General features: G+C 45.5%; 1 protein-coding gene across 1 annotated transcript in view; it reads left to right on the top strand.

The window, feature by feature from the left end:
• Positions 1–24,900, top strand: part of LOC132987189 (titin-like) — a 200,247-nt gene that overhangs the window by 155,277 nt on the left and 20,070 nt on the right. The window contains exons 213-227 of the mRNA XM_061054086.1: positions 64–17,157; positions 17,264–17,560; positions 17,729–18,316; positions 18,417–18,719; positions 18,819–19,115; positions 19,283–19,570; positions 19,683–19,982; positions 20,363–20,514; positions 20,629–20,779; positions 20,887–21,186; positions 21,330–23,096; positions 23,211–23,504; positions 23,601–23,888; positions 24,074–24,373; positions 24,516–24,850. Of these exons, the coding sequence (XP_060910069.1) occupies positions 64–17,157; positions 17,264–17,560; positions 17,729–18,316; positions 18,417–18,719; positions 18,819–19,115; positions 19,283–19,570; positions 19,683–19,982; positions 20,363–20,514; positions 20,629–20,779; positions 20,887–21,186; positions 21,330–23,096; positions 23,211–23,504; positions 23,601–23,888; positions 24,074–24,373; positions 24,516–24,850 (22,754 nt within the window). The remainder of the gene's footprint in view (positions 1–63; positions 17,158–17,263; positions 17,561–17,728; positions 18,317–18,416; positions 18,720–18,818; positions 19,116–19,282; positions 19,571–19,682; positions 19,983–20,362; positions 20,515–20,628; positions 20,780–20,886; positions 21,187–21,329; positions 23,097–23,210; positions 23,505–23,600; positions 23,889–24,073; positions 24,374–24,515; positions 24,851–24,900) is intronic.

Raw genomic sequence — 24,900 nt, 5'->3', positions numbered from 1 at the left:
ATGGACTTAGTTTAAAAAAGCCCTCCATTAACCTGTTTGAAATCTTTTTATTTTATTTATTAGATCCACCTGGTCCTCCTTCCAACCCCAGAATAATGGATACAACAAAAACCACAGCCACATTTGCCTGGGGCAAACCCCATTATGATGGTGGTCTTGAAGTAGATGGATACATTGTTGAGTACAAAAAGGAAGGGCATGATGACTGGGAGGTGGAGACACAGTACCAATTGAAAGCTACTGAATATGTTATTGGTAAACTTCAAAAAGGAGGAAAATACCACTTCAGAGTCAGCGCTGTAAACTCAGAAGGAGTTGGTGAGCCTGCAGAGGTTGAAAAGGTTATTGAACTAGTGGACCAGGAGACGCTGCCAGATTTTGAGCTCGATGCTGAACTAAGGAGAACCCTGGTGGTCAGGTGCCGTGCTTCCATACGTATGTTTGTTCCCATCCGTGGTTGTCCTGCTCCTGAAGTAACCTGGAGCAAAGATGATACAAACTTGAAAACACGTGCACACATTGACACTACAGAGTCCTACACTCTCCTGGTTATCCCTGACTGCACCAGATACGATGCTGGAAAGTACAACCTCTGTCTTGAGAATGTCGCTGGAAAGAAGACTGGTTTTGTTAATGTGAAAATTCTAGACACACCAGGACCACCAGTCAACCTCAAACCTAGAGAGATCACTAAGAACAGTATCACCCTCCAGTGGGAGATCCCTATTATTGATGGAGGTTCTAAGATTCATAACTATATAATTGAAAAGAGAGAGGCCACTAAGAAAGCCTACACAGTAATTAGCACCAATTGGCAGAAGTGTTCTTTCAAGTTCCCAGACCTTGAAGAGGGAGCTTACTACTACTTCCGTGTCTCGGCTGAGAATGACCTTGGTGTAGGTGAGCCTGCTGAATCCCCTGAGCCAATCAGGGTGTCCCAAGCCCCCTCTGCACCAGAGAACTTGTATGTCACGGATGTGTCAGCTGACAGTGCCAGTCTGTCATGGACCAAGCCTTTGCATGATGGTGGCAGCTTAATCACCGGATATGTCATTGAGGCCCAAAAGAAGGACAGTGACAATTGGGTCCATGTTACCACTATCAAGGCTCTGGACTACACCGTCACTGATCTGATTGAGGGTGCTGAGTACATTTTCCGCATAATGGCTGTCAATGCATCAGGAAGGAGTGACCCCCGTGAGAGCAGGCCTGCTGTTATTAAAGAACAGACTTCTGCACCTTCCTTTGACCTGCGTGGAGTCTATCAGAAGACCGTCATCGCAAAGGCAGGAGACCGTGTAAAGGTGGAGATTCCTGTGCTTGGTAAACCAAGACCTCTTGTTTCTTGGAAGAAGGGTGACATAGTACTCAAAGAGACACAAAGAATAAACACTGAAACCACACTAACATCAACTGTTCTCAATATCAATGAAATCAAGAGGACTGACGGGGGCCAGTATTCCATTACAGGAAAGAACATGCTGGGGACATTGACTGAGACAATCACAGTCCTGGTCCATGACATCCCAGGCCCTCCTACTGGTCCCATCAAGTTGGAGGAGGTCTCATGTGATTATGTTCTCATGTCCTGGGAGGCTCCCGAGAATGATGGTGGCGTTCCAATCAACAACTATATTGTTGAGATGCGAGAGACTACTGGTACTTCATGGGTTGAGTTGGCAGCTACAGTGATCAGAACCACATTCAAAGCAGCCCGTCTCAACACTGGAACCCAATATCAGTTCCGTGTCAGAGCCCAGAACAGATATGGAGTTGGACCATACCTTGTTTCAGAACCAGTTGTTGCTGCCTATCCATTTGATGTGCCAGGGCAGCCAGGTGTTCCTGTCGTCACATCTTTCAACAAAGATGCTATGAGTTTGAGTTGGAATGAACCTTCCTCTGATGGAGGAAGTGCAATCCTGGGCTATCATGTGGACAGAAAAGAGAAAAACAGTATTCTTTGGCAAAGGATCAGCAAAGCTCTTGTTGTGGGAAACATTTTCAAATCAACAGGTCTAGTTGATGGAATTGCATATGAACACCGTGTCACTGCTGAAAACATGGCTGGTCTCAGCAAACCAAGCAAAGCCTCTGATCCTATGTATGCATTGGACCCTGTTGACCCACCAGGCAGGCCTGTGGCACTCAATGTCACCAGACATGAGGTGACAGTTTCATGGACCAAACCAGAGGGAGATGGTGGATTTTCTATCACTGGATACACAGTCGAGAGAAGAGAGATGCCAAATGGACGCTGGCTTAAAGCCAACTTTAACAACATCCAGGAAACGATTTATACAATCAGTGGTCTGACTGAAGATGCAACTTATGAATTCCGTGTGACTGCTAGAAACTCAGCTGGTTCCGTTAGTGCTCCATCCCAGTCATCTGAAGCATTCACATGCAGAGATGACATTGAAGAGCCCAGACTTGATGTTGATGCATCATATAGCAGCAATGTGGTTGTCATGGCAGGAGAGATTTTCAAGCTGGAAGCTAGTGTTACTGGCAGGCCAATTCCATCCCTGGTATGGACCAAGGAAGGAAAGGAGCTTCAGGATACAGCCAAGATAGAGATAAAAACATCTGACTTCCACACAACTCTAACAAACAAAGATTCTCTGAGGAGGGACGGCGGTTCCTTTATTCTTACTGCCAGCAATCCCGGTGGCTTTGCCAAGTTCACATTCAATGTCAAGGTGCTAGACAGACCTGGACCACCAGACTCTCTTACTGTCACTGATGTTGCTGCTGAGAAATGTGTTCTTAACTGGCTACATCCTACACATGATGGCGGTGCCAAGATCGAGTACTTCATCATTCAGAAGCGGGAGACCAGTAGGTTGGCATGGACAAATGTGGCGACCGACCTTCAGGCAAACAGGTTCAAGGTCACAAAGCTTCTAAAGGGCAATGAGTATATCTTCAGAGTCATGGCTGTTAACAAGTATGGCATGGGTGAACCCCTGGAGTCTGAACCTGTCATTTGTACCAACCCCTATGTCCCAAGTGATTCACCACATCAGCCCGAAGTCACCACCATTACCAAGGACTCAATGGTCGTCTGCTGGGAGCGCCCTGAACATGATGGAGGCAGCAGAATAAACACATACATTATTGAGAGAAGAGATAAAACTGGCTTGCGCTGGGTGAAGTGCAACAAAAGGACAGTAACCGACCTGCGATTCAAGGTCTCAGGCCTCACAGTAGGACATGAGTATGAATTCAGAGTTCTTGCTGAAAACAATGCTGGTCTGAGCCAGCCTAGTCCTTCAAGTCCATTCTACAAAGCAGTAGACACCATCTTCCAACCTGGTCCTCCAGGGAACCCCAGAGTACTTGACACAACCAAGTCCTCCATCACCCTCACCTGGAATAAACCTGTCTACGATGGTGGTTCTGAAATCACTGGTTACATTGTAGAGACATGCCTACCAGAGGAGGATGAGTGGACTATTCACACTCCCAAGAAGGGATGGACAGCCACTTCCTTCACCATCACCAACCTGAAGGAAAACCAAGAGTACAAAATCAACATTTGTGCCACTAATTGTGAAGGAGTGGGTGAGCCTGCTGCTGTTCCTGGAACCCCGAAGGCCGAAGACAGACTGCTTCCTCCAGAAATTGAACTTGGAGCAGAGCTGCGCAAGGTGGTCTGCATCAGAGCCTGTAGCACACTAAGACTGTTCGTCCCTATTAAGGGAAGACCAGCACCTGAAGTAAAATGGTCAAGAGAGCATGGAGAATCACTTGATAAAGCCAACATTGAAATTACCCCTTCATTCACTACTCTTCAGGTTGACAATGTTGATAGGTTTGATGGAGGTAAATACATGGTGACTGTCGAGAATGCAACAGGAAGCAAGACAGCCTATGTCAATGTTAGGGTGCTGGATACTCCAGGAGCACCTCAGAATCTGATTGTCAAGGAGGTCACTAGAGATTCAGTTTCCCTTACTTGGGATGCACCTCTCATTGATGGTGGCGCAAGAGTTCGCAACTACATTGTGGAGAAGCGTGAGTCTACCAGAAAAGCTTACTCAACAGTGTGTGCCAGCTGCCATAAGTCCAGTTGGAAAGTTGGAGAGCTGGAGGAAGGAAAGATGTACTTCTTCAGAATTCTGGCTGAGAATGAATATGGCATTGGCCTCCCTGTGGAGACTGTGGAACCAATTAAAGTGTCAGAGAGGCCTCTACCACCAGGCAAGGTGTCCCTTTGTGAAGTAACCAGCAACAGTGTCACACTTAGTTGGGAAAAGCCTGACCATGATGGTGGAAGCAGAATCACAGGCTATATAGTTGAAATGCAGGGTAAAGGCAGTGATAAATGGACTCAGGTTATGGTGGTGAAAACCAATAGAGCTCTTGTAAGTGGCCTTACTCAGGGAGAGGAATACATGTTCCGAATCATCTCCACCAATGAAAAGGGAGTAAGCGACCCTCGTGCTCTCAGTGTTCCAGTTGTGGCCAAGGACTTGGTCATCTCACCAACATTCAAACTGTTATTCAGCACATTTAGTGTGCTAGCAGGAGATGATCTGAAGATAGATGTACCCTATGCTGCCTGCCCCAAGGCTACAGCAACTTGGCTCAAAGATGGTGTTGTTTTCAAGGAGACAACAAGAGTTAATGCTGAAGCCACAGACACAAATCTTCTCCTGGTTATTAAAGATGCTTGCAGGGATGATGTAGGCACTTACACAATTAAACTAACCAACACAGCTGGAGAGGCATCCACAGACCTCAGTGTTGTTGTTCTAGATAAGCCTGGTCCTCCAACTGGCCCAATTAAAATGGATGAAGTCACAGCTGACAGCTTAGTCCTGTCCTGGAATCCACCAGAGTATGATGGTGGTTGCGCCATCAACAATTATATTGTTGAGAAGAGAGACACATCTACCACCAACTGGCAGATTGTTTCAGCTACAGTGGCCAGAACAACTATTAAGGCAGCCCGTCTGAGGACTGGAACTGAGTACCAGTTTAGGATTGCTGCAGAGAATAGATATGGCAAGTCCTCAGTTCTGCTCTCTGATACCATTGTTGCTCAGTATCCATTTGAGTTGCCCAGCCAACCTCGTTCTGTTGTGGTCCAGTCAGCAACTAAGGAGACAATGGTGGTTGTGTGGGAGAAACCCAGTAATGATGGTGGAAGCAAAATCTTGGGCTACCACTTAGAGCTCAAAGAAAGAAACAGTATACTGTGGGTGAAACAGAACAAACAAATCATCCCAGAGACCAGATTCAAAGTTGTTGGTCTTGAGGAGGGAATTGAATATGAATTCAGACTCTATGCTGAAAACATTGTTGGCCTTAGCAAAGCCAGCAAAGTGAGTGATATGCAAGTGGCCAGAGATCCTTGTGACAGACCAGGAAAACCAGAGGCCGTCATCGTAACAAGAAATAAAGTCACTCTCAGATGGACCAAACCCGAGTATGATGCGGGTATTAAGATCACAGGCTATGTGGTTGAGAAGAAGAAAGGGACTGGACGCTGGATGAAGGCCAGTTTCGCTAATGTCATTGAGACTGAATTTGTTGTTACAGGATTAACTGAAGATCAAATATATGAGTTCCGTGTCATTGCCAGAAATGCTGCTGGGGTCCTAAGCCTGCCATCTGATTCAACAGGAGCTATTACTGCAAAGGATGAGGTTGACCCACCAAAGATTGATTTGGAAGCTAAATACTCACAGGCTGTAGTGCTAAATGCTGGAGAGACATTCAGGCTCGAGGCTGCTGTCTATGGCAAGCCTGTGCCAACAATACACTGGCTTAAGGAGGGCCAAGAGATTACAGAGGCAGCTCGGTTAGAGCTCAAGAACACAGACTTTATAGCTTGTCTAGTTGTTAAAGAAGCGATCCGTGTTGATGGAGGTCAGTATACTCTGCTGGTCAAGAATGTTGGAGGAGAGAAATCTGTAAACATTAATGTCAAGGTCCTGGATAGACCAGGTCCACCTGAAGGTCCCATTTCTGTTTATGGAGTTACCAGTGAGAAATGCTCCATTTCCTGGAAACCGCCCTTGCAAGATGGCGGTAGCGATGTTTCCCATTACATTGTTGAGAGGAGGGAAACCAGCAGACTGGTTTGGACTGTAATTGAACAAAAAGTTCAGACACTAAATCTAAAGATCACAAAACTTCTTCCTGGTAATGAGTACATTTTCAGAGTGATTCCAGTGAACAAATATGGAGTTGGTGAGCCTCTAGAATCTGAGCCTATGATAGCAAGAAATCCATATGTCACTCCCAACCCACCAACAGAGGTAGAAGTCTCCACAATAACCAAAGACTCCATGGTGGTGACCTGGGAGAGACCAACTCAGGATGGTGGCAGCCCCATCCAAGGATACATTGTTGAGAAACGTGATAAAGATGGCGTGAGGTGGACTAGATGCAACAAGCGCACAGTGAGTGAGCTGCGCTTCAGAGTAACAGGGCTCCTAGAAAACCACAGCTATGAATTTAGAGTTGCTGCCGAGAATGCTGCAGGTGTTGGCACACCTAGTGCACCAACAATGTACTACAAAGCACTTGATCCTATATTCAAAGCAGGCCCACCCAACAACCCCAAGGTGGTGGACTCAACTAGGTCCACTGTTTCCCTGACATGGGGAAAACCCATCTATGACGGTGGCTGTGAGATTCAGGCTTATATTGTTGAAGCCTGCAATGGAGCATCCGATGAGTGGTTTATGTGCACTCCTCCAACTGGAATCACAGATACCAAGTTTACAGTGAGAAAGCTTCTGGAAAAGCATGAGTACCAATTCAGAGTATGTGCTATCAACAAAGTTGGTGTTGGTGAGCATGCTGATGTTCCAGGAAAAATTCTTCTTGAGGAAAAGCTTGAGGCCCCTGATCTTGACCTGGATAATGATATGAGAAAGATGATAAATATCAGAGCAGCTTGCACTCTAAGGCTTTTCGTTCCTGTGAGAGGCCGTCCAGCCCCGGAGGTGAAATGGGGCAAGGCTGAGGGCGAGATTAAAGACACAGCCCTGATTGACAATACAGGCAGCTATGCCTCACTTGTCATTGAGAATGTTGACAGATTTGACAGCGGCAAGTATACCTTGACTGCGGAAAATGCCAGTGGGACGAAGTCTGTCTTCATCAGTGTTAGAGTCCTGGACTCACCTAGTCCACCAACTAACTTCATAGTGAAAGAGATTACCAAGAATTCAATTACTCTCACATGGGAGCCCCCACTGCTTGATGGTGGTTCAAAGATTAAGCATTATATTGTTGAGAAGCGAGAGAGTACCAGGAAAGTTTACTCTCCCATCACCACCTGCAACAGGATGTCATGGAAGGTTGAGCCTCTTCCAGAGGGTGGAATCTTCTTCTTCAGAGTCCTGGCTGAGAATGAATATGGTGTGGGTCTTCCTGCTAAAACTATAGATCCAATTAAAATCTCTGAGAAGCCTCAGCCCCCTGGTAAAGTCAGTGTTGTTGATGTAACTTGTAGCACTGTAACTCTAGCCTGGGAAAAGCCTGTAAATGATGGTGGCAGCAGGATTAGTCACTATGAAATTGAACTTGCTCCTAAGGATAGTGAGGCTTGGTCATTGTGTGCTAGTGTGAAGGCATTAGAAACTGTTGTTACAAACCTTCTCAAGGGAGAGGAGTACCAGTTCAGAGTTGTGGCTGTAAATGATAAAGGCAAAAGTGAACCTAGACAACTGGTTCAGTCAGTTGTAGCAAAGGACCTTGTTATTGAGCCTGCGGTAAGGCCCAAAGTTAGCACCTACAGTGTCCAGGTGGGTTATGACCTCAAGATAGAAGTCCCTATCGCTGGGCATCCAAAACCAACCATTACTTGGACCAAGGATGGAGCTGCCCTTAAGCAGACTACCCGAGTCAATGTCACTGACTCGGCAAATCACACCACTTTAACCATTAAGGATGCAACCAGAGAGGATGGAGGCATGTACAGCATCAATATTGCAAATACTCTTGGTTCAAAGGATGCCACTATTGAGGTGATTACCCTTGACAGACCAGGACCACCAACAGGACCTGTCAAGGTGGAGGACATCAGTGCTGAGAGTATGACTCTTAGCTGGGAACCTCCGACATATACAGGAGGCTGTCCAATCTCTAACTATGTAGTGGAGAAGAGAGACACAACCACTACTAACTGGTTAGTTGTATCTGCCACTGTGGCCAGAACCACGCTTAAAGTGAGCAATCTGAAGACAGGTGCTGAATATCAGTTCAGAATCTATGCCGAGAATAGATATGGAAAGAGTTATGCAATTGACTCAGAGCCTGTATTGGCACAGTATCCATTCCAGGAGCCTGGCCCACCAGGAACACCTTTTGTCTCTTCATACTCAAAAGACTATATGGTAGTTGACTGGCACAAACCTCCATCTGATGGCGGCAGTGTCATCTTGGGCTACCATCTTGAGAGGAAAGAGAAGAACAGTATTCTCTGGACCAAGATAAACAAAATGCTTATCCAAGACTGCAGGTTCAAATCTACTCCTCTTGAGGAAGGCATTGAGTATGAATACAGAGTCTATGCTGAGAATATCGTTGGCATTGGAAAATGCAGCAAAGTGTCTGAGGTTTATGTGGCCCGTGACCCTTGTGATCCTCCTGGACATCCTGAGGCTGTGATTGTGACTAGGCATTCAGTCAAGCTGAGATGGACCCCTCCGACATATGATGGAGGAAGCTTAGTTACTGGCTATGTAGTGGAAAAACGTGACCTACCTGAGGGAAAGTGGATGAAGGCTAGCTTTGCAAATGTCATTGAACAAGAATTTACAGTAACAGGCCTGGCAGAGGAAAGTAAATATGACTTCAGGGTAATTGCAAGGAATGCAGCTGGTGCTGTCAGCAAGCCCTCTGAAAGCACAGGATCCATCACTGCCAAGGATGAGGTTGAACCACCCAAGTGTGAGACAGATCCTATGTACAACCAGACCCTTGTAATAAATGCTGGAGAGACTTTCAGTCTAGAGGCTAGTGTGGGAGGAAAGCCCATTCCTACAGCTCAGTGGTTCAGGGGAAGTGTTGAAGTGGAAAATTCGGCAAGAGCTGAGATCAAAAACACAGATTTTAAGGCTTTGCTAGTTGTTAAGGATGCCATTAGAGTGGATGGTGGACAGTACACACTTGTTCTTACTAATGTCGCTGGAACTAAGACTGTACCATTCAGTGTGAAGGTGCTGGACAGACCAGGTCCCTCAGAGGGACCTCTTACTGTCAGCAATGTGACTGAGGAGAAGTGCTCACTGTCATGGCTGCCACCCAGGCACGATGGGGGAGCTAGCATTTCTCACTACATTATACAGAAACGAGAAACCAGCCGTTTAGCATGGACTGTGGTTTCCAGCGACTGTGGAGCTACCATGTTCAAGGTTACAAAACTGTTGAAGGGCAATGAATACATTTTCAGAGTCATGGCTGTCAACAAATACGGTGAGGGAGAACCTCTTGAATCAGTACCAGTTATCATGAGGAATCCATTTGTTCCTCCTGGCTCACCACATGAGCTTGAGATCACCAACATTACCAGGGACTCCATGACTGTCTGCTGGAACCGTCCTGAAGCCACAGGAGGCAGTGAAATTGTTGGTTACATTGTTGAGAAGAGAGACAGAGCTGGAGTGAGGTGGACCAAGTGCAACAAACGCAGGGTGACAGATCTGCGTTTCAGAGTTACCGGATTGACTGAGGACCATGAATATGAATTCAGGGTTTCTGCTGAGAATGCAGCGGGAGTAGGTCAACCAAGCCCAGCTACATCCTACCTCAAAGCCTGTGACCCCACCTTTGAACCAGGCTGTCCTACCAATGCACAGTTGGTAGACACAGCTAAAGACTCCATTACTGTGGCCTGGCATCGACCTATCTATGATGGTGGTTGTGAGATTCAAGGATATGCTGTGGAAATTACAAAGGCTGATGAAGAAGAGTGGGCTATTTGCACACCACCATCTGGAGTCAATGCTACCAAGTTTAGAATCACCAAGTTGATAGAGCACCAGGAATACAAGGTGCGTATATGTGCTATCAACAAGCTTGGTGTTGGTGAACCCACTGAGATTCAGGGAGTTTTGAAACCTTTGGATAAGATTGATTCTCCAGAGGTGATACTTGATTCAGAGCTCAGGAAAGGAATAGTTGTTTGGGCGGGAGGCTCAATGAGAATCTGCATTCCATTCAAGGGTCGTCCAACTCCTGAGATCAGCTGGGCAAAGGAGGATTCAGAACTTCCCAGTAAAGTTCAAGTAGAGACAGGTGAAGATTACACACAGCTCTCCATTGACATCTGTGACAGATATGATGCTGGAAAATACATCATTAACTTGGAAAATAGCGCTGGGAAAAAGTCAGCCTTTGTCTCTGTTAAAGTTCTGGACACTCCAGGGGCTCCTCTGAATCTAACTGTAAAAGATATTAAGAGGGAAAGTGTCAATCTGACATGGGAGCCTCCTCTTATTGATGGTGGTGCAAGAATCAAGAACTACCTGGTTGAAAAGCGTGAGGCCAACAGGAATGTTTACTCTAATGTGGACAACAAGTGCACAAAAACAAGCTACCGCATCACTGGACTCACTGAGGGAGTTATTTACTATTTTAGAGTGTTAGCAGAGAACGAGTTTGGTGTAGGAAAGGCAGTGGAGACACAGGACGCAGTGAGGACCTCTGAGCCTCCTCTACCTGTGGGTAAAGTCACCTTGACTGACGTGACCAAAACAAATGCTTCACTCTCATGGGAGAAGCCTGACCATGATGGAGGCAGCAGGATCATGGGCTACTACATTGAGATGCAGCCTGTGGGCTCAGAAGAATGGGTGGTGGCTACAATAGCAAAAACTTGTGAGGGAACTATCACTGGCCTAAGTGCAGGACACGAGTACCTTTTCAGAGTTTCAGCTTTCAATGAGAAGGGCAAGAGTGATCCCAGGCCTTTGGCAGCAACAGTCACTGCTAAAGATGTAACTATTGAACCCAGATTCAAGATGGCATTCAATACTTACAGTTTACAGCAAGGACAGGATCTGAAAATTGAGATTCCAGTGATTGGACGCCCTGTTCCCAAGGTTGAATGGAAAAAGGATGGACATGCTATAAAAGAGACAACTAGACTAAATGTATCCAGCACATCATCATCTACCAAGCTGACCATCAAGGATGCAAATAAGGAAGACTCTGGCAAATACACCATTACAGCTACCAGCAATATTGGAACAGCTACTGAGGAGATTACTGTTATTATTCTTGAAAAGCCTGGACCACCTAAAGGCCCTGTAAAGATTGAGGAGGTGAGCTCAAATTATGCCACACTCTCCTGGGAGCCACCAGAGTACACTGGAGGTTGTCAGATCAACAACTACATTGTGGAGAAAAGAGACACCACCACAACCGCATGGCAGATTGTCTCTGCTACTATTGCCAGGACGACCATCAAAGTCAGCAATTTAAAGACTGGAGTTGAGTATCAATTCCGAGTGGCTGCTGAGAATAGATATGGAAAGAGTTCTGCCATTGTCTCCCCAGCTGTTATTGCTCAGTATCCATTCAGTGAGCCCGCTGCTCCAGGAACGCCAGCTGTATCTGCTGCAACTAAGGATAACATGGTTGTTGAATGGAAAGTTCCCAACAATAATGGAGGTAGCCCCATTCTAGGTTATCACCTCGAGAGAAAAGAAAAGAACAGCCTCTTATGGACTAAGCTTAACAAGCTTCTAATCCCAGAAACGCGTTTCAAGACTACAGAGCTGGAAGAAGGTATTGAGTATGAATTTAGAGTTTATGCTGAGAATATTGCTGGCCTTAGCCCAGTTAGCAAGGTCTCTGATAGCACAGTAGCCAGGGATCCCTGTGATCCACCAGGCACTCCTGAGGCTATTGACATCACTAGAAACCATGTGACACTCCAGTGGACTAGACCTCAGTATGATGGAGGAAGTGCGATCACTGGGTATGTGATTGAGAGGAAGAAGCACCCAGATACCCGCTGGATGAAGGCCAGCTTCACTAACATCATTGATACTCAGTTCACACTAACTGGTCTGACTGAGGATTGTGTGTATGAATACAGAGTTATTGCCAGAAATGCTGCCGGTATTTACAGCCGTCCTTCAATGGGAACAGGAGAAATTACTGCCAAAGATGAAATTGAGGCTCCAGGAGCCACCATGGACTCTAAATTCAAAGATCTGACTATTGTTAATGCTGGTGAGACATTTGTCATTGATGCTGACTATACTGGCAAGCCTCTGCCTGAGGTCATCTGGTTAAAGGATGGAAAGGAGATTGACCAAACAACACCAAGAATGGAGGTCAAAACTTCAATTACACGTACCATCCTGACAGTCAAGGACTGCATCAGAGTAGATGGTGGCCACTTTGTCCTCAAACTTGTAAATGTGGGTGGAGTCAAGATGGTCCCAGTTAATGTTAAAATTCTTGATAGACCTGGTCCTCCAGATGGCCCTCTAGAAGTCAAAGGAGTCACAGCTGAAAAATGTTATATCCACTGGAACCATCCCTCACATGATGGTGGAGCGAGCATCTCTCATTACATAATTGAGAAAAGAGAGACCAGTCGTTTGTCATGGACCGTGGTTGAGCCAAAGATACAGGCTATCAGCTACAAAATCACTAAACTGCTGCCTGGCAATGAATACATCTTTAGAGTCACTGCCGTGAATAAATATGGCGTTGGTGAGCCTTTAGAATCTGATCCTGTTATTGCACGTAATCCGTTTACTACTCCCAGTGCGCCATCCACTCCAGAGCCAAGTGCTATTACTAGGGACTCCATTGTACTTACATGGGAGAGACCAGAAGAAAATGGAGGAGCTGAGATTGAAGGATATGTTCTTGAAAAACGTGATAAGGATGGCATTAGATGGACTAAGTGCAACAAGAAGAGGCTGAGTGACCTGAGATTTAGATGTTCTGGTCTAACAGAGGGCCACTGCTATGAATTCAGGATCTCAGCAGAAAATGCTGCTGGTGTTGGTAAGCCTAGCGCTCCAACCGAATACATCAAGGCATGTGATGCAACTTATCCACCAGGACCTCCAAACAACCCCAAAGTCACGGACCATTCTAGCACTACAGTTTCTCTGTCCTGGTCTAGGCCAATATATGATGGTGGAGCACCAATCCAAGGATATATTGTTGAAACGAAGGAGGCAGCTGATGATGAGTGGGTCATTTGCACATCACACACTGGTGTCCAGACCACACACTACACAGTAAAAAGACTTAAAGAGAATGCAGAGTACAACTTCCGCATTTTTGCTCTTAACTGCGAAGGAGTAGGAGAGCATGTTGACCTACCTGGATCTGTGATCGCTGCAGAGAAGCTGGAGGCTCCTGAAATCGAATTAGATTCTGACCTGAGAAAGATGGTCAATGTTCGTGCCACTGCCACTTTACGTTTGTTTGTGCCGATCAGAGGAAAGCCTGAGCCTGAGGTCAGATGGTCAAAAGCTGATGGCACTTTGAATGAGCGTGCCCAGATTGAGGTCACAAGCTCTTACACAATGCTGCTGATCGAGAATGTTGACCGATTCGACACTGGTAAATATGTACTGTCCCTTGAGAACCTCAGTGGGTCTAAGTCAGCCTTCATCAATGTCAGAATTCTTGACTCTCCAAGTGCTCCTATCAACCTGGAGGTTAAGGATGTAAAGAGAAATTCTGTCTCTCTTTCTTGGGAACCCCCTCTCATTGATGGTGGGGCTAAGATATCACACTACATTGTGGAGAAGAGAGAGCAGAAGAGAATGGCTTTCACCAGTGTTTGCACCAACTGTGTAAGAAACTCTTACATTATTTCCGATCTGCAGGAGGGAGGACGCTACTATTTCCGTGTGTTGGCCGTAAATGAGCTGGGAGTAGGTCTGCCTGCCTCCACAGATCAAGTGAAGGTGTCTGAGGCTCCTTTGCCTCCTGGTAAGATAGTCTTAGTTGATGTGACTCGTCATACTGTTACCCTTTCTTGGGAAAAACCTGATTATGATGGAGGCAGCAAAATTACAAACTATATTGTGGAGATGCAGCCCAAGGGAGATGACAAATGGACGACATGCAGTGAAGTCAAAGCACTGGAAGCTACTGTTGATGGACTTGCAACTGGAGAGGAATATTCCTTCAGGGTATTTGCTGTAAATGATAAAGGCAGAAGTGATGCCAAGCCTCTAGCTAACCCTGTGGTGGTAAAGGACATCACAATGGCGCCTACAATTAAGTTGGTGTTCAACACCTACAGTGTAAAGGCAGGTGATGACCTGAAGATTGATATTCCCTTCAAAGGAAGACCTGATCCTGAGGTTTCCTGGAAAAAGGATGGCAATGCACTTAAACAGACAACAAGGGTCAATGTTCTTACATCCAAAACCTCATCCAAGATTTTCATCAAAGATGCTACCAAGGAGGATGTAGGAAAGTACGAGATTACTCTGACCAACTCAGTTGGCACCAAGACAGCTGAAGTCTCAGTTGTAATCTTGGATAAACCTGGTCCACCCAGCGACATTAAGTTTGATGAGGTGAGCGCTGACTTCATGTCTCTATCTTGGGATGCTCCAAGTTATGATGGTGGATGCCAGATTAACAACTATGTGGTGGAGAAGAGAGACACCACTACAACCACATGGCAAATAGTTTCAGCCACAGTAGCCAGGACTTCAATCAAGGTGTCTCGTCTCACTCAGGGAGTAGAATACCAGTTCCGCATTGCAGCTGAGAACCGTTATGGTAAGAGTTCTGCCATTGACTCAGCTCCTGTTATTGCTCAATATCCTTTCGAGCTTCCTGGCCCTCCAACCAATCTTCATGTTGCTCATGCTACCAAGTATGGCATGCTCGTGCAATGGGGCAAGCCTGCAAGTGATGGTGGAAGCCCTGTTATTGGTTATCATATAGAATGCAAAGACCAAAGCAGTATCTTATGGACCAAGGTGAACAGAGGTCTTCTGACTGAAAACCAGTTTAAGATGACAGGAATAGAAGAAGGACTGTTTTATCACTTCAGAGTCTATGCTGAGAATATTGCTGGCATTGGTCCATGCACTAAGGCTTGTGACTCTGTGGCAGCAAGGGATCCATGTGCACCTCCATGTAACCTTCGAGTCACCAACATTACTCGTACCTCAGTTTCCCTCTTCTGGGAAAAGCCAGAGTATGATGGTGGAACAAAAATTACTGGCTACATTGTTGAACGCATGGAACTTCCCAATGGCCGCTGGCTGAAATGCAACTTCACAAATTTGCAAGATACCTACTATGATGTCACAGGCCTTACAGAAGATGTCCAATATGATTTCCACATCATTGCCAAGAACTCTGCAGAGCAGATGAGTGCTCCATCTGAGAACACTGGTCCTATCACAGTCAAGGATGATATAGACCCTCCAACTATTATTCTTGAAGATAAGTTCAGACAGCTGGTTGTCATTAAGGCTGGAGAGATCATTCAAATTGACGCTGAAATCACAGGCCGTCCACTCCCAGTTGTTTCATGGTCTAAAGATGGGAAGGAAATTGAGGCCAAGGCCAGGTGTGAAATAACCTCAACCAACTTCACAACCTCACTGGTTGTCAGAGACACTATCAGGAAGGACTCTGGTCAGTATGTCCTGACCCTGCACAATGTTGCAGGGACAAGATCTGTAGCTATAAATTGTAAGGTTCTGGACCGACCTGGACCTGCCTCAGGTCCTCTGGCAGTGTCTGGCCTCACAGCAGAGAAATGCACCCTAACATGGGGACCTCCTCAGGAGAATGGTGGTGCTGAAATAATGCATTACATTGTGGAGAAAAGAGAGACCAGTCGCCTTGCCTGGACTCTTGTTCATGGTGACATGAAGGCAACCACCTGTAAAGTGACCAAGTTGCTTAAAGGAAATGAGTACGTCTTTAGAGTCAGGGGAGTCAACAAATACGGGGATGGTGAGGCCCTGGAGAGTGACCCAAGAAAGGCCATGGATCCATTTACTGTGCCTGCAGCTCCAACTAATGTTCAGGTAACTTCAGTTACCAGTGAGGCAATGACCATCTGTTGGGAAAGACCTGTTTCTGATGGTGGCAGCAGTATCGCTGGCTATGTCATTGAAAAGCGGGAGAAGACTGGCCTTCGCTGGTGCCGTGTACATAAGAAACCTGTTTATGACCTTAGAGTCAAAGCATCTCACCTTCGTGATGGATGTGAGTATGAGTACAGAGTCTTTGCAGAGAACTCTGCTGGCCTCAGTGCTCCAAGCACTCCTTGCCCACTTACCAAGGCTGAAGACCCACAGTTCCTGCCTTCACCTCCTGCTAAGCCTAAGCTCATTGACTCAACAAAGACCACAGTCACCCTGTCATGGAATAAGCCACTGTTCGATGGTGGAGCACCTGTGACTGGTTACAGAGTAGAGTACAGGATGTCAATGGATGATGAATGGTTTGTTGGAGTCCAAAACACCAAAAACACAGAATTTACAGTGGTGGGATTGACACCTGGGACTGAGTATGTGTTTGTTGTCAAGTCCATTAACAAGATTGGAATCAGTGAGCCCAGTCCTGAGTCAGACAAACAAGTTGCCAAAGAAAAAGCCGAAGAGCCTGTCTTTGACATCAGTAATGACATGAGGAAGACTCTTATTGTAAGAGATGGAAGCTCATTTACCATGACAGTACCTTTCAGGGGCAAACCCATTCCCAACGCTACATGGACTAAGCCTGATGTTGACCTTAGAGTCCGTGCTGTCATTGATACTACAGACACTTTCACCTCTATTACCTTAGAGAAAGCAACTCGCAATGATTCAGGAAAATACACTGTCACCTTGTCCAGCGTAGCCGGAACCTCCTCCTTGACACTCAATGTCAGAGTCCTAGACTCCCCTGGACCTCCTGCTAATGTAGAGGTGAAGGACGTGACCAAGTCCTCTGCTACTGTAACCTGGGACACACCTGAGAATGAGGGAGGAGGACCAGTCAAGAACTACCTCATTGATATTCGTGAAGCAAGCAAGAAAGGCTGGACGAGATTGACTGGCACATGCCACAGACTCACATACAAGGTGTCAGAATTGCCAGAGGGAGGAGTCTACTACTTCAGAGTGACAGGCGAGAATGAGTATGGTGTTGGTGTTCCTGCAGAGACCAAGGAGGGAACAAAGATCTCAGGTAATGAATTTGAATTTGCTAACATTACATCTTATTGTAAAGCAAAACATAAACTCCAAATATCTAAAAAAAACAAAAAAATAATTGAACTGTTTTTTTCCCCCAGAGAAACCAAGCCCACCACCAAAACTGGGCGTAACTGATGTTGCCAAGGAGAGTGTGTCCCTGGCCTGGGTCAAACCAGAACAGGACGGAGGCAGCAGAATCACTGGCTACCTAGTGGAAGCTCTGGAGAAAGGCCAGGAGAAGTGGGTTAAGTGTGGAACAACCAAGTCCATACACTTAACAGTGTCTGGTCTGAGGGAGAATGCTGAGTACTTCTTCAGAGTGAAAGCTGAGAACATTGCTGGGTTCAGTGATGCTAAGGAAATGGTCACCCCTGTTCTGCTCAAAGATCAGCTTGGTAAGTTGCATACTGATTGAAAAGAACAATGTGAGCCCAATGAGGACTCACAAAAATACTATAAACGTAGTATTACTCAACACAATAAGGAAATTAACTTTGAATTAAATAATATTGAAACAAATTTGCCCCGCTATAAATATTTGCTAATTAATTGTTTTATTCTAGAATCTCCTGAGATCAACATGAAGGACTTCCCCCACAACACAGTATATGTAAGAGCTGCCTCCACTCTCAAGTGTGAGATCCCCCTTACAGGCAAGCCTTTGCCTAAAGTCACCATGTCCAAGGATAATGTGCTGCTCAAGTCAACAATGAGGTTCAACTATGAAGTTACCCCTGACAGTATCAAGATCACTGTGCGAGAGAGCATAGCTGGAGACTCAGGACGCTACAATATCACTGCCTCCAACTCCACTGGCACAACCAAGTCCTTTGTAAACATTGTGGTTCTGGATCGCCCAAGTGCCCCTGTTGGACCTGTGGAACTGTTTGATGTCACAGAAGACAGCGTTAGTCTGAATTGGCTTCCACCAGCATATGAGGGTGGCAGTCCCATCACCAACTACATCATCCAGAAGAGAGAAACAACCACAGCCAACTGGATGGACGTCTCTTCAGCTGTAGCCCGCTGCACGATGAAGATCATGAAGCTGACCACTGGCTTGGAGTACCAGTTCAGAGTCAGAGCTGAGAACAAATATGGAATCAGTGAGCACATTGATTCACCTACTGTCACTGTCAGCCTTTCTTACAGTAAGTGGTCTTTGTTTTCATTTCTTCTTTTAATTGAACAATTATTTAATTTTCTACTTTTTTATGAAAAACATAAACATTCTACATCTTTGCCCATTAGCTACTCCTGATGCTCCTTCGACTCCTGACATCACTGCTGTAACTAGGGAAACAATCACTGTTGCTTGGAAGGAGCCCAAGTCAGATGGAGGAAGTCATGTGTTTGGCTACCATCTCCAGATGAAAGACAGGAACAGCATCCTTTGGCAAAGAGTCAACAAAACGGTGATCCGAGCAACACATTACAAGGTCACCAACATCAACGCTGGACTTATTTATGAGTTTAAGGTTGCAGCAGAGAATGCTGCTGGAATCAGTGCCTTCAGTAAGGTTTCTGATGCAGTACTGGCTATTGATGCATGTGGTGAGTGTAAACTTAAACAGATTCTGCAAAAGTCAAGAAAATGTGATATTACCTTTTAACATCTATCTAACAACAGTTATTCACTGTTTGCTACTTCAGAGCCACCCATCAACTTGCGCATCAGTGACATCACCAAGAACTCCATAAGCCTAGCCTGGCAGAAGCCCAACTTCGATGGCGGATCCCCCATCACAGGATACATCATCGAGAAGAAAGAAGGCGTCAGTGCCAGGTGGTCCAAGACTAACCTCACTAATGTCACAGAGTGCCGCTTTACTGTGACTGGCCTCACCCAGGATGAGACTTATGAATTTAGAGTCATGGCAAGGAATGCCGTTGGCTCAGTCAGCAACCCTTCTGTGACTGCTGGACCAGCAACATGTGTAGACACCTACGGTATGTTCATTTGATGGTTTTAGCGTTGTTTAATTCCATTCTTTTGTCTTTGTGTATTTCAGAAGTTGCTTTTTAATCTGTTTTTAAATAATCACATCATATTCCATCATGTATCATCAATATAACCATCACAGTTTAACTTGACTGACATTTAATTTATCACCCAGGTGCCCCAGAGATTGAATTATCCCAAGAGTACCTCAACGAGGTCAAGCACAGGGCTGGCTCTGATGTTGAGCTCATGTTCAATATCACCGCCAAACCTGCTCCAACCATCGAGTGGTTTAAGGATGGCAGAGAGCTTAAGCCCTCCGCCCAGCTCTCTTTCAGACATACATTTGAGTCTACCAGTTTGTTCCTAAAGGACACTAGTCGTTTGAACTCTGGAACCTATGAGGTCAAGGTGAAGAACTCCCTGGGATCTGCATTTGCCATAGTCAGGCTGCTCATTCAAGGTATTTAATATTTTTCAAATAACTTTTCATTACAGCAATGTTATTTGCAAGACAATATTTCCTATTAACAGTATAGACCCTAACAACGTGAAAATGTCCCTTCCACGTGTAGACAAGCCAGGCCCCCCTGCTGGTGATATACAGTTCAAGAAGGTGAGAGCTGACAACATAACCATCATGTGGTCCCCACCTGCTGATGAGGGCGGCGCCATGGTTACACATTACATTGTGGAAAAGAGAGAGACCAGCAGAGTTATGTGGTCCATTGTCTCAGAGAAACTGGTGGACTGCATTGTAAATGTACCCAGGCTCATTCAGGGCAACGAGTATATCTTCAGAGTCCGTGGAGTCAACAAGTATGGCATTGGAGATCCACTTGAGTCTGAGCCTGTTATTGCCAAGAACGCGTTTGGTAAGTGAACAGAAGAAACACAACATTTCACTTCTACTGTCGTTCAATCCAGAGTTGATGCGCTCTGAAAGCCACTACACTACAATGTAATATGTTGTGTATCATACACTCAAATGTATAGCAACATTTTATAAACCAGAAAACCTTGATCATTTTAAAGATCTTTTTACTTGCTCAGCATCACCAATTTATTTGAAAAAATCTCAGTTTCAGTCCCTCTGACATAATAAATTGGACACAAATAACTTTTCAGTGTGATAGTTGGATGTCCTACTTCAGGAGATAGTTTGATGTGTGAACACCACCTTTAAATAAAGATATTTTTGACCCACAGAAGATGTATTTAATTAATGAAATCTGTTCATTCTTTTTTAATACAGTTCCTCCCAGTGAGCCATCAAAGCCTACAGTGACTATGATCACCAAGTCTGCCATGACAGTGATCTGGGAAAGACCAGCACTGGATGGAGGAAGTGATCTTGATGGCTACTACCTGGAGAAGAGGGAGAAGAAGAGTCTGCAGTGGTTCAAGGTTTGCTCACTGGGCCTCTTTAAGATCTTTTTGGTTTTTTTATTTGTAAAAGAACTCAAGAACTCAAAGAGCTAATTTCAAGTATATGTAAGTCATTGTGTCATTTTTTTCCAGGTGGTGAAGGGCACCATTAGAGACACCAGGCAAAAAGTCCCCAACTTGGTGGAGAACAACGAGTACCAGTACAGAGTTTGTGCTGTTAACAAAGCTGGAGCAGGAAACTATTCTGAGTGCTCTGACTTCTTCAAGGCGTATGACCCTATTGGTATGACATCAATTTGCACAAATCATTCAGATGCCTACTTTTTAAGTATTGTTTCTGAAGATAAGTGTGAATATGGACCAATGTTTATGCTGCCTTGTTTTCTCCAGATTTGCCTGGTGAGCCATCCAAGTTGCGTGTGGTCGACTCCACAAAGACCTCCATCACTCTTGGCTGGGAGAAGCCTGTGTATGATGGTGGCAGTGAAATCACACACTACCTTTTGGAACAGATGAACACAGAGGAAAAAGAATGGGTTACAACAAACCCTAAGGTCAAAACCTGCGAGTATGTGATATCCCACCTCAAACCTGGAACCTACTACTTCTTCAGAGTTTCCGCTGTGAACTGCAAAGGCAAAGGAGAAGATATTAAGATGTACCAGCCGGTACAAGCCAAAGATATCTTGGGTTAGTATTTAGCTAACCATTTCTAAGTTGTGCCAAATAGATTTTTCTGTTTATAAAACATATTATTCGGACTTATAGTTATGTAATTCATGATATAATTGATTCCTGCTCCTCACTTTTAGTGTCATTCTTGTCTTCAACAGAGGAAGCCGATTTGGACTTGGACGTGCCCATGACGACTCAGTACACAGCCAGGGCTGGCCGTGACGTTGTAGTGTTTATCCCCTTGAAGGGACGACCTGCCCCCAATGTCACTTGGCGGCGTGGTGATCGCAACATGGCTGGTGACAACCGCTACACTATTACCAGCAATGAGCGAGCGACGACCCTCCTCATTCCCAAAGTCACCCGCGATGACTGTGGCAAATACTTACTGGAGATTGAAAATGGCGTTGGGGAATCCAAGATAATTACTGTGTCCCTTAAGGTGCTTGACAGTCCATCAACTTGCCAGAAACTGATAATCAAGAATGTGACAAGAGGAAGGCTGACCCTCAGTTGGGAGGCTCCTCTCGTCGATGGTGGTTCCCCTGTTTCTAATTACATTGTTGAGAAGAAAGCCTCAACAATGAAGGCATATCAGGTCATAACCAACGAGTGTGCCAACACATCCTACAAAGTGTCAGGCCTGGAGGAGGATGTAGCTTACTTCTTCCGTGTGTCTGCTGAAAACGAGTATGGTGTGGGCGATACTTGTGAAACCACTGAGCCTGTGAGAGCTGCAGAAACTCCAGGAGCTGTTAAAGATTTGGTTATGGTGGACTCCACAAATAACTCTGTCACCCTAAAGTGGACCAGACCTGACCATGATGGTGGAAGCTACATCACTGAGTACATCATTGAAAAGAGAACCAAGGAAGACCCCAACTGGACTTTGGGTGCAACATGCAAGCGCTGCAGCTGTGAGGTCACAGGACTCAAGAAGAATGCTGTCATGGACTTCAGAGTCGTTGCCAAAAATGAGAAGGGCAACAGTGACTTCTCCCAAATTGGTCCAATCACAGTGGTGGACCTCATCATTCCACCCGAGGCCAGCCTAATCGACTACCCCAATGGAGAGCTTGCTGTTCGTATTGGTCAGAACATCCACATTGAGTTGCCCTTCAAGGGTAAACCAAGACCAGTTATTAGCTGGCTAAAGGATAACTTGCCCCTGAAGGAAGGCGAGAAGGTTCGCTTCAGGACCACAGACAACAAGACTGCAGTCACAGTCAGAGGAGCCAAGAAGGAGCATGCCGGCCAGTACACTTTGGTTTTGGACAACAGAACAATCAAAAACTACTTTGACATTAATGTGATCACTCTGGGACCACCCTCAGTGCCTGTTGGCCCTATCCGCTTTGATGAGATCAAAGCTCAGAGTATTATCATCTCCTGGGATGAGCCGAAGGAAGATGGAGGTGGCGAGATTACCTGCTACAGTGTGGAGAAACGTGAGACATCCCAGGCCAACTGGAAGATGGTCTGCTCCAGTGTTGTCAGGACCACTTTCAAGATTCCCAACCTGGTTAAGGGAACTCAGTACCAGTTAAGAGTCCGTGCAGAAAACAAGTATGGTGTCAGTGAATCACTCACCTCATCTGAGATTGTTGCCCAGCATCAGTACAAACCTCCAGGTCCTCCAGGAAAGCCAGTGGCCTTCAATGTCACCAGTGATGGAATGACCATCAAGTGGGAGGGCCCAGGCTTTGATGGGGGATCCCCAATTTTGGGCTATCATGTTGAGAAGAAGGACAGGAACAGCCTTTTGTGGCAGAAGGTGAACTCCACCATCATCTCCAACAAAGAGTACAGGATGATTGGGCTCATTGAGGGTCTGGAGTACTCTTTCAGAGTCTATGCTGAGAACAATGCAGGACTTAGCCCTGTTAGTGAACAGAGCAAACATGCACTTGCTATCTCCCCTGTTGGTAAGTTCATCCTAATACTACATCCATCTACGTTTTGAATGTCTACATACTATTGTAAAACAAAAATCCAAAGTTTGTTATCAAATCAAAGTAACATTTCTCCTCCTGATGTAGATCCACCTGGCAACCCTGTCTGCATTGATGTGACCAGAGACTCAGTCACCCTGCAGTGGGACATTCCCAAGAGAGACGGTGGCAGCAAAATTGTTGCCTACAGTGTGGAGAGGCGTCAAGGAAGAGGAAAATGGCTGAGGTGCAACTTCACTGATATTAGTGAGACTCAGTTCACTGTGACTGGACTGTCTGCTGGAGACAGATTTGAGTTCAGAGTGATTGCCAGGAATGCTGTGGGCACAGTCAGTCCACCATCTAATTCCTCTGGATACATTATGACCAAAGATGAAAGCAGTAAGTATTGCCAACCTCAAAACTTTTATTTATAGTATGTTACTTCTATCCCTTTGATTGGGTTTATTTAATTCTTCTTCCACTTTGCCTCTTCAGTTACCCCTGAAATTGAGTGGTCTCCAGACCAGGTGCTCACTCTGAGGGCCGGTGAACATGTTAAGCTAGGCTGCAGCATCACTGGACGACCTGTCCCCCAGGTTGTTTGGTATAAGGATGGCAAAGAAATTGACAAGAGAACCATGATTGACATTGAGATTACCACTGGCATTGGCACCAGCAGTCTCTTCATCCGTGATGCTGACAGGAACCATCGTGGCATTTACACTGTAGAGGCCAAGAACAAATCTGGTGTCAGGAAGTCTGATGTCAACGTCAGAGTCCAAGGTGGGTTAACACTGATTTTTATCTTTCAATACCTGTTCTAGACATTGAATGGAACATTTCACAACCTGTTTCTCCAACACATTTGATCAGGAAAGCATTACAGCTCATAGAAATATGATAAACTTACCATATCAAAATTGATGTACAATTTTGAAGCATCCTGTTAACTGTATGTTTCACTGCAGATACCCCTGGACCTGTTAAAGGGCCTATCCGTTTTACCGGCATCACAGCTGAGAAGTGCACCGTGTGGTGGAATCCACCAGAGAACGATGGCTGTGCTGCTATCACCCACTATGTGGTGGAGAAGAGGGAGACATCCAGGATCTCCTGGGCTATGGTCACTTCCAAATGTGAAGCCTGTTCTTACAATGCTACAAACCTCATCAAGGGCAATGAGTACCAATTCAGAATCTCTGCTGTCAACAAGTTTGGTGTCGGCAAACCACTGGACTCTGATCCTATCATCGCACAGATGCAATACAGTAAGTAGCTCTCAGGTATTTAAAACCTTGAAAACATCATGACCTATTAAAATTGAAAGAATATGACAAATGACAGGAAAAACATATTTTTGCTTCAAATACTTGGGTTTTAATACTAAAATATATCTGTTTCCACCCACAGCTGTTCCCGATGCCCCTGGCACCCCAGATTCCACTCATGTGACTGGTAACAGTATCACCGTGTGCTGGACCAGGCCAAGGTCTGATGGAGGCAACGAGCTCAAACATTACATCCTTGAGAGGAGAGAGAAGAAGAGCCTTCGCTGGGTAAAGGTTTCCTCCAAGCGTCCCATAACAGAGCTGAGACACCGTGTCATTAACCTCACTGAAGGCAATGAATACGAGTTCCGCGTGATGGCTGAAAATGGTGCTGGTGTTGGACCAGCCAGCAGTACCTCCAGGCTCTTCAAATGCAGAGAGCCAACCAGTGCTCCCAGTGCTCCAACACTTATCAAGGTAGTTATTTTCTTAAATAACAAAGACATACAAATCATTAGGTATATCAG

The sequence above is a fragment of the Labrus mixtus genome, chromosome 13 (genome assembly GCF_963584025.1).
Source record: "Labrus mixtus chromosome 13, fLabMix1.1, whole genome shotgun sequence".
In the NCBI taxonomy this organism is placed as follows: Eukaryota; Metazoa; Chordata; class Actinopteri; order Labriformes; family Labridae; genus Labrus; species Labrus mixtus.
Note: the sequence above shows the minus strand (reverse complement) of the source record. Positions and strands in the feature narration are given on the sequence as shown.